The sequence below is a fragment of the Branchiostoma lanceolatum genome, chromosome 2, assembly GCF_035083965.1.
Source record: "Branchiostoma lanceolatum isolate klBraLanc5 chromosome 2, klBraLanc5.hap2, whole genome shotgun sequence".
NCBI lineage: Eukaryota > Metazoa > Chordata > Leptocardii > Amphioxiformes > Branchiostomatidae > Branchiostoma > Branchiostoma lanceolatum.
The window spans coordinates 4,462,545-4,476,567 of NC_089723.1; the positions used below are offsets into that span (position 1 = coordinate 4,462,545).

At 43.1% G+C, this 14,023-nt stretch overlaps 1 protein-coding gene across 1 annotated transcript; it reads right to left on the reverse strand.

Annotated features, from left to right (window-relative positions):
* Positions 1-198: 198 nt before the first annotated feature.
* On the reverse strand, positions 199-12,850 carry LOC136426530 (sushi, von Willebrand factor type A, EGF and pentraxin domain-containing protein 1-like). The gene is made up of 27 exons (XM_066415194.1): positions 12,847-12,850; positions 11,565-11,645; positions 10,609-11,190; positions 9,834-9,950; positions 9,061-9,237; positions 8,347-8,523; positions 8,002-8,178; positions 7,622-7,798; positions 7,236-7,412; positions 6,903-7,079; positions 6,566-6,742; positions 6,184-6,360; positions 5,867-6,043; positions 5,530-5,706; positions 5,213-5,389; positions 4,822-4,998; positions 4,438-4,614; positions 4,040-4,216; positions 3,653-3,829; positions 3,317-3,493; positions 2,855-3,031; positions 2,331-2,507; positions 1,961-2,137; positions 1,582-1,755; positions 1,255-1,431; positions 854-1,030; positions 199-383 (listed from the first exon to the last, which is right to left on the reverse strand). Exons 1-27 carry the CDS (start codon positions 12,848-12,850, stop codon positions 199-201), a joined length of 4,860 nt encoding a protein of 1,619 aa, XP_066271291.1.
* Between the last annotated feature and the right edge of the window lie 1,173 nt (positions 12,851-14,023).

Genomic DNA, 14,023 nt, shown 5'->3' on the forward strand with positions numbered 1-14,023 from the left:
TTTCTAGGCCGAGATAGTAGTAGGTTGGACCCAGTGCTCCGTAGATTGAGCCCAATAATGCAGGGCAATCTAAAACTAAAAAGATGAAATAATACTGATACAGAAAAAGCGCAAATGTATAAGATGATCAAACATTGGTGGTGAAGATGTTTCCTATATTCTTAACACGTAAACACGAGACTTCAATTCTAATTCCTGTTATGTACCTCTGCATGTTGGAACAGGTGCACTCCATGACCGGTCAGCTTGGCAGGTAGCACTAGATGCTCCGTCCAGTTCGTACCCCTCATTACAGGTAAACTGAACCACGTTCTGATACGATGTAGCGCCAAGAGGACGCAATGTTCCAAATGCTGGAGCCGTCAATGGCTGGCACTGAACAGCTAAAACAACAAACAATGCTAATGAGTTTTATTTGCAAGTTGTTGCCCGAAGACTAATTACAGCATTAAACAATGCATAGAAAACTTATACAGACAGTGCAAGTTGATAACGGTACCAAGTTGAACAAGTTACTATTCTAAAATCTGCTACGGAATACAATCTAAAGTTTTGGGGTTTGACTTCTTTTTTTTAAGCAGTGGAAGTCGTTGAGAGCCACTCTTTCTGCGATGAGTGGGTTTTGAGAGGTTAACATGGTTCTACTAAGTTCTCTTTTCACCAGTAAACGTTTTAAAATTTTGGTAAGCTTTGATGGCTTCTTCAACTATAACTATGGTTTCTGACCATTTATATCAGATGTCAAAACAAAAATAAAAGTTGGCAACGGAAATTATTTCGATACTTTTGACTTACCGTCAAGTCGTTTGGAGTAATAAAATTTTCTTTGATAAAAAATCTAAACCTATCTTACGTTGGCAGGTTGGAATACGTTGGCTCCATGTTCGATCCGCCTGACACGTCACACGAGACGCTCCATTCAGATTGTACCCCTGGTTACAGGTGAACGTCACCACGTCCTGGTAGGAGTTCGCTCCAACAGGACTCAGAGCTCCATTTGATGGGGCCCTCAGAGTCGGACATTGTCCGCCTAAAACGAGATAAAACTTAAGTTATGAACGTTCGCCCTCAGGAATATTCTCGATCTGTTCTTTTTATATCTCAGGCGATCTCTTAAATCCAATACCATTGTCTTCTTATTCGAACGTTCGAAAGAATCGCGCTTGTCATCGAAAACAATAAACGGTACAGTTGGATAAAGTCATATTTCATACACGTTGCTTTGCAATATAGATTTTTATGAATATGTCTTACGTTCGCAGGTTGGAATACGGGAACTCCACGTTTGGTCGGCCTGGCACCTCACACTAAAGGCTCCGTTCAGTTCGTACCCCTGGTTACAGGTGAACGTGACCACGTCCTGGTAGGAGTTCGCTCCGGCAGGCCTCAGAGCACCATTTGAAGGGGCAGTCAAAGTCTGACACTGCAACGCTAAAACCAAATAGCATTGTGAAGAAGATATGCAGAATAGATTGTAACCAGTTTAGCACCTCGAGATCAAAAGTCAAAACAACTATTTGATACTAGTATCTTGGATGCATTGCATTCAAAGATAAATTCCTCTTAAAAGCTAGCGTGTACCTCTGCATGTTGGAACAGGTTGGCTCCATGTTTGGTCCGCCTGGCACGTCGTACTGGAGGCTCCGTCTAGCTCATATCCCTGGTTACAGGTGAACGTGATCACTTCCTGGTAGGAGTTCGCTCCGGCCGGAATCAAAGCCCCATTAGCTAGGGTAAGCGTCGGGCATTCTCGGGCTAAAACGATGGTATAACCTTGGTCATTAATCACGCTCTTAATATGTAAAAAGAAAAGATAGACCAAGCGATGTCAAGCAGTGCCAATGACTGTTTGTCTTTTTTTCGAACATCAGAGTGATACCCGTTTGCCATCTGATACGATATATTGTGCAGATATAGAAAGTAAGATTTGATAAACATTGCTTTTGAAAAAGTATCTTACGCTGGCAGGATGGAATAGAGGCACTCCATCTTTGGTCCGCCTGACACGTCACTCTAGCGGCTCCGTTTAGTTCGTATCCCTGGTTACAGGTGAACGTAACCACGTCTTGGTAGGAGTTCGATCCAGGAGGATTTAGAGCTCCATTTGATGGGGCCGTCAAAGTCGAACATTGCCGGGCTAAAACGATGGCAAAACCTTAGTCATTAACACTTTAGAAATCAAATCTTAAGATACCCCAGGCGATCTCAAATTTCTTCTTTATAACATATGAAAGATGCACGTTTTGTCATCTAATACAACATACGGTGCAGATGTATAAAGGAAGATTCAATACGCATTGATTTTAACACAGATTTTAGATATGTCTTACGTTGGCAGGTTGGACTAGGTTGGCTCCACGTTTGGTCCGCCTGACACGTCACACTAGAGGCACCGTTTAGTCCATATCCCTGGTTACAGGTGAACGTAACCACGTCCTGGTAGGAGTTCACTCCGGTAGGATTCAAAGCTCCATTTGTTGGGGCCGACAGCGCAGGACATTCTCGGGCTAAAACGATGGTAAAACTTAGGTTATGAATCATTGAGGAATCAAATTAATGTGTTCTCAGAGCACCATTGGATAGGGCAGTCAGAGTCAAACATTTTCGGGCTAAAACGACAGTGACTCTAAGTTATTAACCCTTTAGAAATCAAATTAATGTGTAACTTCATTTGATGGGGCCCTTAGAGTCGGACATGACAATTCTAAAACCAACGAAAAACATTGATAAGAAAATCTACAACTTAAAATGTATACAGTTTCTCACCAAGTGATTTCAAACCAAACACGTATTGAACATTTTGCATGTGGCGTATTCAAAGAAATACTTTTTAAAACCTTAAAACGGTATGTACCCCTGCATGTTGGAACAGGTCGGCTCCATGTTTGGTCCACCTGGCACGTCGTACTGGAGGCTCCGTCAAGTCTGTAGCCCTGGTTACAGGTGAACGTGACCACGTCCTGGTAGGAGTTCGCTCCGACAGGATTTAGAGCTCCATTTGTTTGTGGGCTCAGCGTTGGACATTCTTGGGCTAAAACGATAATATAGTTTGAGTCATGAACCACTTAGGAATCCATGAATTCTTTTAGATAGACTAAGTGATGATCCACAAGCAATTTTTGGACATTTAAAAGACGTCAGTTTCTCAGATAAAACAATATATGGTTCATGTGTAGAAAGTTAGATCAGATAGACAGTGCCACACTACCAAAAATGCCTTTTCTTATTTTTCTTGTTTTCTTATGGATAGAAAGAATTTCTTTTATAAAGATTTTCAAGAAAAATCAAGGAGAATTGGAATGTCATCACATCTTACGTCGGCATGTTGGAATAGGGGCACTCCATGTTTGGTCCGCCTGACACCTCACACTAGAGGCACCGTTAAGACCGTACCCCTGGTTACAGGTGAACGTGACCACGTCCTGGTAGGAGTTCGCTCCGGTAGGACTCAGACCTCCATTTGATGGGGCCGTCAGAGGCGGACACTGCAACGCTATAATTAAGAAACATTGTTAAGAGGAAATGGAGAACAGACTGTAAATAACCAGTTAACTGCTTGGTGATGAAAAATGATAGAACAATTATTTGCCGTTTGCATACATTGCACTAAAAGACAAACGTCTTCGTAACATGTTAACAGCTCAACACGTACCCCTGCATGTTGGAACAGGTTGCCTCCATGTTTGGTCTGCCTGACACGTCGTACTAGAGGCTCCGTTTAGTTCGTATCCCTCGTTACAGGTGAACGTAACCACGTCCTGGTAGGAGTTGGCTCCGATAGGATTTAGAGCTCCATTCGCTGGTGGAGTCAGCGTTGGACATTCTAGGGCTAAAAGTATAGTATAATTTAAGTCATGAACTTTCTAAGAATCTGTAGACTAAGTAATGTCCTAATGATAAAACGCGAGTGACTGTCTTTCTTTCGATCATCAGAATGATGCGTGCCGGTCATCTAATACTATATCCAATGCACATGTAGGGAGTAAGATTTTAAAAGACATTACATTACATTACAATATGAATTTCAAACACGTCTTACGTTGGCAGGTTGGAATAGGGGCACTCCATGTTTGGTCCGCCTGACACCTCACGCTAGACGCTCCGTCAAGTCCGTACCCCTGGTTACACGTGAAAGACACCACGTCTTGGTACGAGTTCGCTCCGGCAGGACTCAGACCTCCATTTGAAAGGGCATTCACAGTCGGACATTGTCCGGCTAAAGTAATGATAAAACTTTAGTCATGAATACTGCAGGACTGTGAAATAGAATGTTCATTACATACCCTATGGCGTAACCCCCTGCAGTCAATGGCTATTTGTCTTCTTTCGAAAATTTAAAAAATGGCAGCTTGCCATCTGAGACAATATAAGGGACATCTACGAAAAATAAGATTTGAAAAACATTGCTTTGCAATACGAAATTCAAATACATCTTACGTTGGCATGTTGGGGTAGGGGCACTCCATGTTTGGTCCGCCTGACACGTCACACTGGAGGCTCCATCCAGTCCGTATCCCTGGTGACAGGTGAACGTCACCACGTCCTGGAAGGAGTTCGCTCCAGCAGGATTTAGAGCTCCATTTGATGGGGCCGACAGGGCAGGACATTGTCGGGCTAAAACGATGATAAAGCTTTAGTTATGATTCATTGAAAAATTGTTGTTTTTAAGGTAGGTAAATCGATTTCCTATAGCGCTATTTTTTTTCTCTTTTCGTAAATTAGAATAAGGCCCTCTTGCTACCTCAAAAATATTTGATACATATGTAAAAAGTAAGAAATGGTAGACATTGCAATAAAATGTGAATTCTGAACACATCTTACGTTGGCAGGTTGGAATAGGGGCACTCCATGTTTGGTCCGCCAGACACGTCACACTGGAGGCTCCGTCAAGTTCGTACCCCTGGTTACAGGTGAACGTGACCACGTCCTGGTAGGAGTTCGCTTCAACAGGACTCAGAGCTCCATTTGATGGAGCCGACAGGGTCGGACATTGTCCGGCTGAATTAATAGTAAAACGTGTATGTGCACTTTAGGAATCTTATATAGTATATTGTTTCAATACCCTAAGTGCTCTCGCAAGACCAATACCTGTTTGTCTTTACGAACACTGGAAATATGCGTGATTGTCATCTAAGATGTTATCCAGTGCAAATAAAAATAATAAGATTTGTTAGACATCATGCGTAAAGCATCAATTTGAAAAACATCTTACGTTGGCAGGTTGGGATAGGGGCACTCCATGTTTGGTCCGCCTGACATGTCACGCTAGAGGCCCCGTCTAGTCCGTATCCCTGGTTACAGGTGAACGTAACAACGTCCTGGTAGGAGTTCGCTTCGGCAGGACTCAGACCTCCATTTGTTGGGGCCGACAGAGTCGGACATGGAAGCGCTTAATCCAAGAAACATTGTAAGGATGAAGTTGAGAATAGATTGTGACCGGTTCAGTACAACAGTTAAATAAAACATTTTGGACTTTATTTGTACATTACATTTAAAGGCAAATTTTTTCCTAAAACCTTAGGTGCGTACCTCTGCATGTTGGAACTGGTTCGCTCCATGATTGGTCCACCTGGCACGTCGCACTGGAGGCTCCGTCTAGTTCGTACCCCTGGTTACAGGTGAACGTGACCACGTCCTGGTAGGAGTTCGCTCCAACCGGATTCAAAGCTCCATTTGTTGGTGGGCTCAGCGTCGGACAGTCTCGGGCTAAAACGATGGTATAATTCAATAGCCATAAACCATTCAGGCATCTAATAGCATGTTCTTAAGATACTGCTGCCAATACGAAACGATATATATGGTGAGGACGTAGAAAGTAGGATTCGGTAGACAGTGCTATAAGTTATCCATCTTAAACATATCGTACGTTGGCAAGTTGCAGTAGGGGCACTCCATGTTTGGTCTGCCCGACACGTCAGACTAGAGGCTCCGTTCAGTCCGTATCCCTGGTTACAGGTGAACGTGACCACGTCCTGGTAGGAGTTCGCTCCGGAAGGGCTCAAAGCTCCATTAGAAGGGGCCGACAGGGCAGGACACTGCAACGCTAAAACCAAAAAACGTTGTAACATGGTAACCGATTCCTTCCCTCGGAATCTAAAATATGAAAAGATCAAAACAAATATTCGACACTTTGCATCCATTGTATTTAGAGACAAATATTCTTCTTAAAACCTAGCTATCTACCACTGCATGTCGGAACAGGTTGCCTCCATGTTTGGTCCGCCTGGCACGTCGTACTGGAGGCCCCGTCCAGTCCGTACCCCTGGTTACAGGTGAACGTGACCACGTCCAGGTAGGAGTTGGCTCCGGCAGGATCTAGAGCTCCATTTGCTGGTGGAGTCAGCGTTGGACATTCTAGGGCTGAAAGCATAGTATAATTCAAGTCATGAAGTATCTAAGAATCTGTAGACTAAGTAATGTCCTAATGATAAAACGCGAGTGACTGTCTTTCTTTCGATCATCAGAATGATGCTTGCCGGTCATCTAATACCATATCTGGTGCACATGAAGGGAGTAAGATTTTAAAAGACATTACTTTACAATATGAATTTCAAACACATCTTACGTTGGCAGGTTGGAATAGGAGCACTCCATGTTTGGTCCGCCTGACACCTCACGCTAGACGCTCCGTCTAGTTCGTATCCCTGGTTACAGGTGAATGTAACCACATCCTGGAAGGAGTTTGCTCCGACAGGATTTAGAGCTCCATTTGCTGGTGGGGTCAGCGTTGGACATTCTCGGGCTAAAACGATTGCATACGTTGAGTTATGAAGCCAATGACCGTCTTTTTTATGGGCATTGAAAAGAAGCCCGCTTCTTATGTAAAACAAGATATAATGCAGATGTGTAAAGTAAGATTTCTTAGACATTGGAATGAAATTTCAATTTCAAACACATCTTACGTTGGCAGGTTGGAATAGGGGCACTCCATGTTTGGTCCGACTGACACGTCACACTAGCGGCTCCGTCTAGTCCGTATCCCTGGTTACATGTAAACGTGACCACGTCCTGGTAGGAGTTCGCTCCGGCAGGACTCAGAGCTCCATTTGCTGGGGCCGTCAAAGACGGACACTGCAACGCTAAAACAAAATACGAAGACGGTGTCCAGAATACAATATGACCAATTTATATGTGATACCTCGCGTTAGAAATCAAACAGCCACTGTTTTTATATTACATATTGCATGCATTGCATTCAAAGGCGAAACTCTTAAAGCCTTGGCACATGCACTTACCTCTGCATATTGGAATAGGTGCACTCCAAGTTTGGTCCGCCTGACACGTCACGCTAGAGGCTCCGTCCAGTCCGTATCCCTGGTTACAAGTGAACGTGACCACGTCCTGGTAGGAGTTCGCTCCGTCAGGACTCAGAGCCCCATTTGCTGGTGGGCTCAGTGTTGGACACTGTCGGGCTAAAACCATCATAGTAAAGGTTGAGTTATTAAGGACTTAGAAATCTACCTTTTTAAATATAGACCAGGCGCTGTGATACCGCTAATCTTTTTTTTTTTCGGACGTTGAAAAGAAGCCCGATTCGAATGTAAAACGATATCTAATGCAGATGTGTAGAGTAAGATTCGTTAGACATTGCTATGAACTAACAATTTCAAACACATCTTACGTTGGCAGGTTGGAATAGGGGCACTCCATGTTTGGTCCGCCTGACATGTCACACTAGAGGCTCCGTCCAGTCCGTATCCCTGGTTACAGGTGAACGTGACCACGTCCTGGTAGGAGTTCGCTCCGGCAGGACTCAGGGCTCCATTTGCTGGTGGGCTCAGCGTCGGACACTCTCGGGCTAAAACCATCACAGTAAAGGTTGAGTTATGAGGGACTTAGAAATCTACGTTTTTAAATGTAGACCAGGCGCTGTGATACGGCTAATCACTTTTTTCGGAAGTTGGAAAGAAGTCCGATTCGAATGTAAAACGATATCTAACGCAGATGTGTAGAGTAAGATTCGTTAGACATTGCTATAAAATAATTTCAAACACATCTTACGTTGGCAGGTTGGAATAGGGGCACTCCATGTTTGGTCCGCCTGGCACGTCACACTAGAGGCACCGTCTAGTCCGTATCCCGTGTTACAGGTGAACGTAACCGCGTCCTGGTAGGAGTTCGCTCCGTCAGGACTCAGAGCTCCATTAGAAGGGGCCGACAGGGCAGGACACTGCAACGCTAAAACCAAGAAACAGTGTAAAGATGGTGTCCAGAATACTCTAGTACTGTAACCAGTTTAGTACCTCGCGTTAGAAATCAAACAGCTACAGTTTGTATTTGACATATTGAATGCATTGCTTTTTAAGGCGAAATTCTTATAACCTTCAAGTTGGTACATGTACGTACCTCTGCATGTTGGAACAGGCTGGCTCCAGGTTTGGTCCACCTGGCACGTCACACTGGAGGCTCCGTCTAGTTCGTACCCCTGGTTACAGGTAAACGTGACCACGTCCTGGTAGGAGTTCGCTCCGGCAGGGCTCAGAGCTCCATTTGCTGGGGCCGAGAGAGGCGGACACGGCAGCGCTGAAAGGATGATATGGAGTGCATGGGGACAGGTTAAGCAAATTAAAACTATCTTCAGCAGATGATTTTTGGTTACGTTTTACGTATCTCCATAAGGCCGTGTTGCTTTCTGATTACATGGATGACATCCTCTCGGAATTCCAAAACTGATGCGAGCGTACGAATACACAAATGTTTGGCCAGAAAAAATAAGTTGCCTTTAGAGTGGTTTGGAAGGTTGAACAAATGAATAACCACATACAGTCTACCGAATATTTTTTTTTTCTTTCACATCTTCTTCTTTGACTTTGGAACTTACTTTGGCATACAACGACATTACTGTTTTCCGAAATATTTGTTGGCAATCCACTGCAAAAAAATTTTTGCAGCTGCTTTGTTCAATTTGCAGTATGGCCGAAAACTTCTTCTTTTTTGGAAACGGACGAAAATTGTTGCGCGCGCGGATGTCATCCATATAATCAAATCAACATAGCCTAATGGCCAGGTTAAAAAACGTAGAATCAATATAGGAAGGGGTGAATCATGTCTCAACGTTACCTTGACATGTCGGTACGGGGCGACTCCACGTGCCGACGGCTTGGCAGGTAACCGTCGTGTCACCAACCAAACGAAACCCCTGGTTACATGTAAATCGCACCTCGTCCTGGTATGTGTTGGCACCGATTGGGCTAAGAGTTCCGTCTTCAGGTGCCTCCAGAATTGGACATGTGACAACTAGGACCAGCAAAGAACAACACTTGATCAGAAAAATATATAATGTTTACTGTAAGCATAGTATTGGACGAACTCCAACACATGTCACTTGTACACATGTTGTTGTTGTTTTTATTACGGACCCCATTCAAATTACGTTTCGTTTTGCAGGATCCACTGTTATGGTGTGTCTCGGAATCCGAGGCTGTGCATAGCAAACTGTCCCTAGCGAGACGCTGCCATAGCTCGCAGTGGATTAAACTGGCATATAATTAGGTGAACTATTTCCTATCAAAGCGAGGCTTTATATTGCAACAAGATCATCTGTACGTTGATGAAAGTTAGACATCTAGGTATACATTATTCAACTACAATTCAGTCTCTACACCTGGATAATCTCCAATATTATCCAGTTGCAGAGATTGAATTATCTTGGGTGACCTGTACATTGTTTGGCATCACTTGTTTTTCATAATATTTACTGCCAACACGGTCTTCAAGGTCAATAGAGCAGTCTTAGTGACTGAGGTATTAGATATCACAGACTATTTTCCTTGGTTCGCTATACTGATATGAGGAAATAATTGATCACAGTTAGGTGCGACATTGCAACGCACCTTGACAAGTCAGGCCGTCTCCCACGAATCCAGTGACGCATGCGCACTGAAACGTTCGGCCGAGGACAGTGCAAGTCGCCATGGCATGGCATGGGGAGGGGTCGCACAAGTTACTACCTGCAGAAAGGTGACCAAAAGGCACTTGATTTAGATAAAAATACCACGCTCAATTCAAAACTTTTGATACAAATGTATAGTCGAAGAGGACTAGTAGCTGTTTAGCCATAGCCGCTGCTGTAGGGCTGATGTGAATTAGGATATCACCGTGGTCAATATCGGTGGACGGTGGCCAAATATGGATACATGGTCATCGATTGTCTTACTTCTAGTACATGTACGTAGACAAATGAATGAAGGGGCGCACAAGTTGCTATCTGCATAAATGTGACAAAAAGTTGCTGTTTTTTAATTTTGCTTTTGGATATGTGGCACTGCTCTCAAATTTTGTAACTCATTTTAACAGTGCCACATACAAATAACAGTAAGCATAAAGTAAAGGCACTCCAATAGCCTTTATTTAGTTAAATGTAATACGCTGAATTCAGAACATCAAAGTGTATTGTCGACTTCTTCATTCAGACAATTGCAGTAACAGTCCTGGTCCATGGGAAAACCCTGCCGAGAAATCAAACTTACTGCCACAGATGGACTAAACACCTATATACAATCAATATACATCCCTGACATCACAGGTGCCCATTGTCGAATCTGAATACTGATAACTGAAGGGGAAACCCTAGCCTTAAGGAAAACTCTGCAGAGAAATCAAACTTACTGCCACAGATAGACTGTCCAAGCCTTTGGGCGTGAATGGCGTCCGCGAGAGCTCGAAAGTCATCCACCCTCAACACTCTGTCTTGATCGCCAGCAGCAATGTCCAACAGCGTTTGGTCGGCGATATCCAACCTGTGACCAACGCCAACAGCAAACACGGTTACACCTTGTTGTCTCAGTCGCTGTGCAGGAGCTACTACGTCATCAGCAGGGTCATCGTCCGTCAGGACGACCAGAATCGGAAGAACGTCGTCTCTTGCGCCGTTGGCTTGTGTGAAGGAGTTGGTACGAGCGTAGTCCAGGGCTTCTCCTGTGTACGTTCCGCCTCTGTCGTAGTCAATGTTGCTCACAGCCGCGACGAAATCGTCCCTGTTGTTGAACTGGTTCAGGCGGACGTGGGTCACTACCTGACCACTGCTGCTGAAAGTGACCACCCCGACCCTTGTGGCGTCTTGTGCGAAGTCAAAGTTGTCGGACACAGCGATGACGAAGTTCTTGGCTGTCTCGAATCCACCGGACCTCACGCTCTCCGAGCTGTCAACCAGGAAAACAATGTCGACCGGTATCTGCTGCGCGCATTGATCTGAAACACGAAACAAGACTATTCGGGGCCTGATTTAAACTGGGAAATGTAGTTTCCATGATAATGCTCAAAATCATCCGTTTACATCCGTTCATCGTTGGTTGAAATGTATGTCACCATCCTCATACAGATGTTAAGTCTGAAATATCTACTTCCATAACATTTATCCTTTTATCGATTAACAGGTATTGAATGATAAATCCCCATTTAGTGATATGTACACTGTTTATCCACCGCAAATTTGTGTGTGTTTAATAAGAGACCAATCTTATCCATGTACTTGAAGTTAACGCATGCTACATTTGCCCTACAATGTTTGGTCTAAAATTGAGATATCTATATCTAAATGATGATACAATAATGGAAATAATCACCTGTTGAAGATGACGTTGTCTGGGCAACAACTGTAAGCGAAAATTGAGGATGCAGAGTTAATATCAATGCATTATTACAAGCTTAATCTATAATACTTTACATCGTCATGATTACATCTTCATGACCACATCATACTTTGATACGCCAAGTCTTTTATGTCATTTAAGTTTTTGACTTATCCTTAGGGGCTTCCCTTCATAAACTAGTAAGCATCAAAAATCAGAGAAGGAAATAATGGAACAATATTTTTCACAATTTGAGAATGCGGAGATCCTGCATATCAGCATGTAAGATGCAGACATTCTCACGTTTATGTCTTAAGTTTCTTTCTTCTTTTGCTCCTTGTTTTTAGTTGCATCCATTGGGGCCTTTCTGTATACTTTATTGATCATGATGGCTAAGAAATTAACATTGTTCAAACACAGCCGACTCACATTCTTTTACATGTCATTGAAGTCTATGTATGTGTAATAGATGTGTAGGTATGATCGCTGTGACGTCAGCGTGACGTCATTTCCTGCCAGCATCCGGAGTCAGATCAACAGGAGGGTGTGATGTGTGTATTTACTCTCATTACTTCATCTGCGGTCAACTAAGTGACGTGTAAAATTTTTTTGGGGATTGAGACAACAAAATCGTGGTATTCATCCGCCTACATATTGCGATTGGAATTGTATATGATAACCTGGCAGACGCTCAATAACTGATCATGCACATCATCGGAGGCGTTTCAATGTTGGTAGTTCTGCCGATTTCATACTGTTTTCAGATTGCTACTGTGCTTCAATGGCACTAGTTCTACACATTTGCAATTTGTATAAGGAAAACGGCAATAACAAAATGACACATTCGGAGACTGTAACACAGGCTTACATGTAGATGAGTTTCTTTTCACTGAGCGATTTGATGAATCATCACACATAATGGGAGTTGATACGAGCAGATGCCTGTCATGTTACTTTGTCTATCCTGACATAACTTCACTGAACTCATATCACATTTTCTATTCTAAACATGTTTGTATGGTGCAATGATGTTGTAACCGCCATCGTGCAGATACTCTATTTGCAGCTGATCTACGTCGTTTTCTAGTTTTTTTAAATGTTTGCTCCCTCCAATGTGTTAAGCTCAGCTGACAATTATCTATCATTATTCAACAACGACAGGATTCATTACGCACGACCTGATACTCCATAAAAGTGATGCGCAACTGCTATACTCTGTGACTTGGGCGTCACTGCAAATAGTTTAACATACTGTTCAACGTTCACCTGTACTGACTCATCTTTTCCGGTTCATTATACCTCTTTCCACTGAGGCGGTGACCGTTCAACGGCCACTAAGCGACCAAAACTCTAGTTAGTCAGTAGTTTAAACGAATTCCACTGACAAAGAAGTGTTTTCTTTTTACTTTGTCAACGAAAAACACACCTTTCCATTGCCAAAGATGTGTTATTGTTTTTTGTTGTCTTTCAGCCCACACAGCACATCATATTCAACCCATTCATTCATAGGTCTTACATAATTCAATTATGGTTGCTCAACGGTCGCTCGGCTGTCTCTATCCTGTGGAAATGAAGACTAAGTGAATTCACAAGGAGCAGCGTCCTTATTAAACTTTAAAGAGCATGCTGCCAACTGCAATAAGCGCAGCTCGATAAGGCATGTTGATAAGTAAGTAGATAGATAAATAGATAGATGCATACATAGATAGATAGAGAAAGAGATAGTACAGAAAGAGAGAGAGAGAGAGAAAGAGAGAGAGAGAGAGAGAGAAAGAGAGAGAAGTTAAAAGGGCCATTCGAGACAACAGTCGAAGAATTACCACGTTATAAAACATTTTGAACACCTCGAACTTTTTAGTCAACAAAAGACGCCCTCTTCTTCCGCAAACAGCGCGCTATATTTGAGCCTGAGAAACACGTCGAACTTCAACATTTGGAAGTGACATATTTTGTGTGCTATATGAAACGAACGCAGGCTTCTACACCGTCTAATGGGGAGAAGACTGTTGGCCAAGTAGGATTTGTCTTCGCACATTCGCGATGAATTTATCAAAGTAACGCCTTTTTTTGTTACGTTATATAGCATGAAAACGATACCAAAAATTTCTCTAGTAAAAATGTCAGATTTCAACTATCCATCCTGCCAAATCAACATTCTTCCCGCCAAAATAAATGGCGTCAACTGATTTCTTTCAGCTCGTTTGAGGACATAAGTGGGTGAATGTCAACGATGGCAACACCTTGTGATCTAACACGGATCTGTCATACACGTAACAACGACTTCTCAAAGGTAAAGGTCACTCCCAGACCTTTCCGCCTTTCTGGAGCTGACAATGATGTCGAAATGTTAATAAACCATACAAATGAAATCAAAGTCTAGAATGACTAATTCTTACGCCCTCCAACCTGTCTCTGTATATTGGAAGACTGTACTGTGTGGTTCGAAAAATGAC

Excerpts from the sequence above, each read along its gene's own strand:
- LOC136426530 (XM_066415194.1), bottom strand. Across the intron at positions 8,179-8,346 it reads GCCTGTTCCAACATGCAGAG|CGTTGCAGTGTCCTGCCCTG; the intron begins GTACGTACATGT and ends TCTTGGTTTTAG. Across the intron at positions 384-853 it reads ACGTATTCCAACCTGCCAAC|CTGTTCAGTGCCAGCCATTG; the intron begins GTAAGATAGGTT and ends TTGTTGTTTTAG.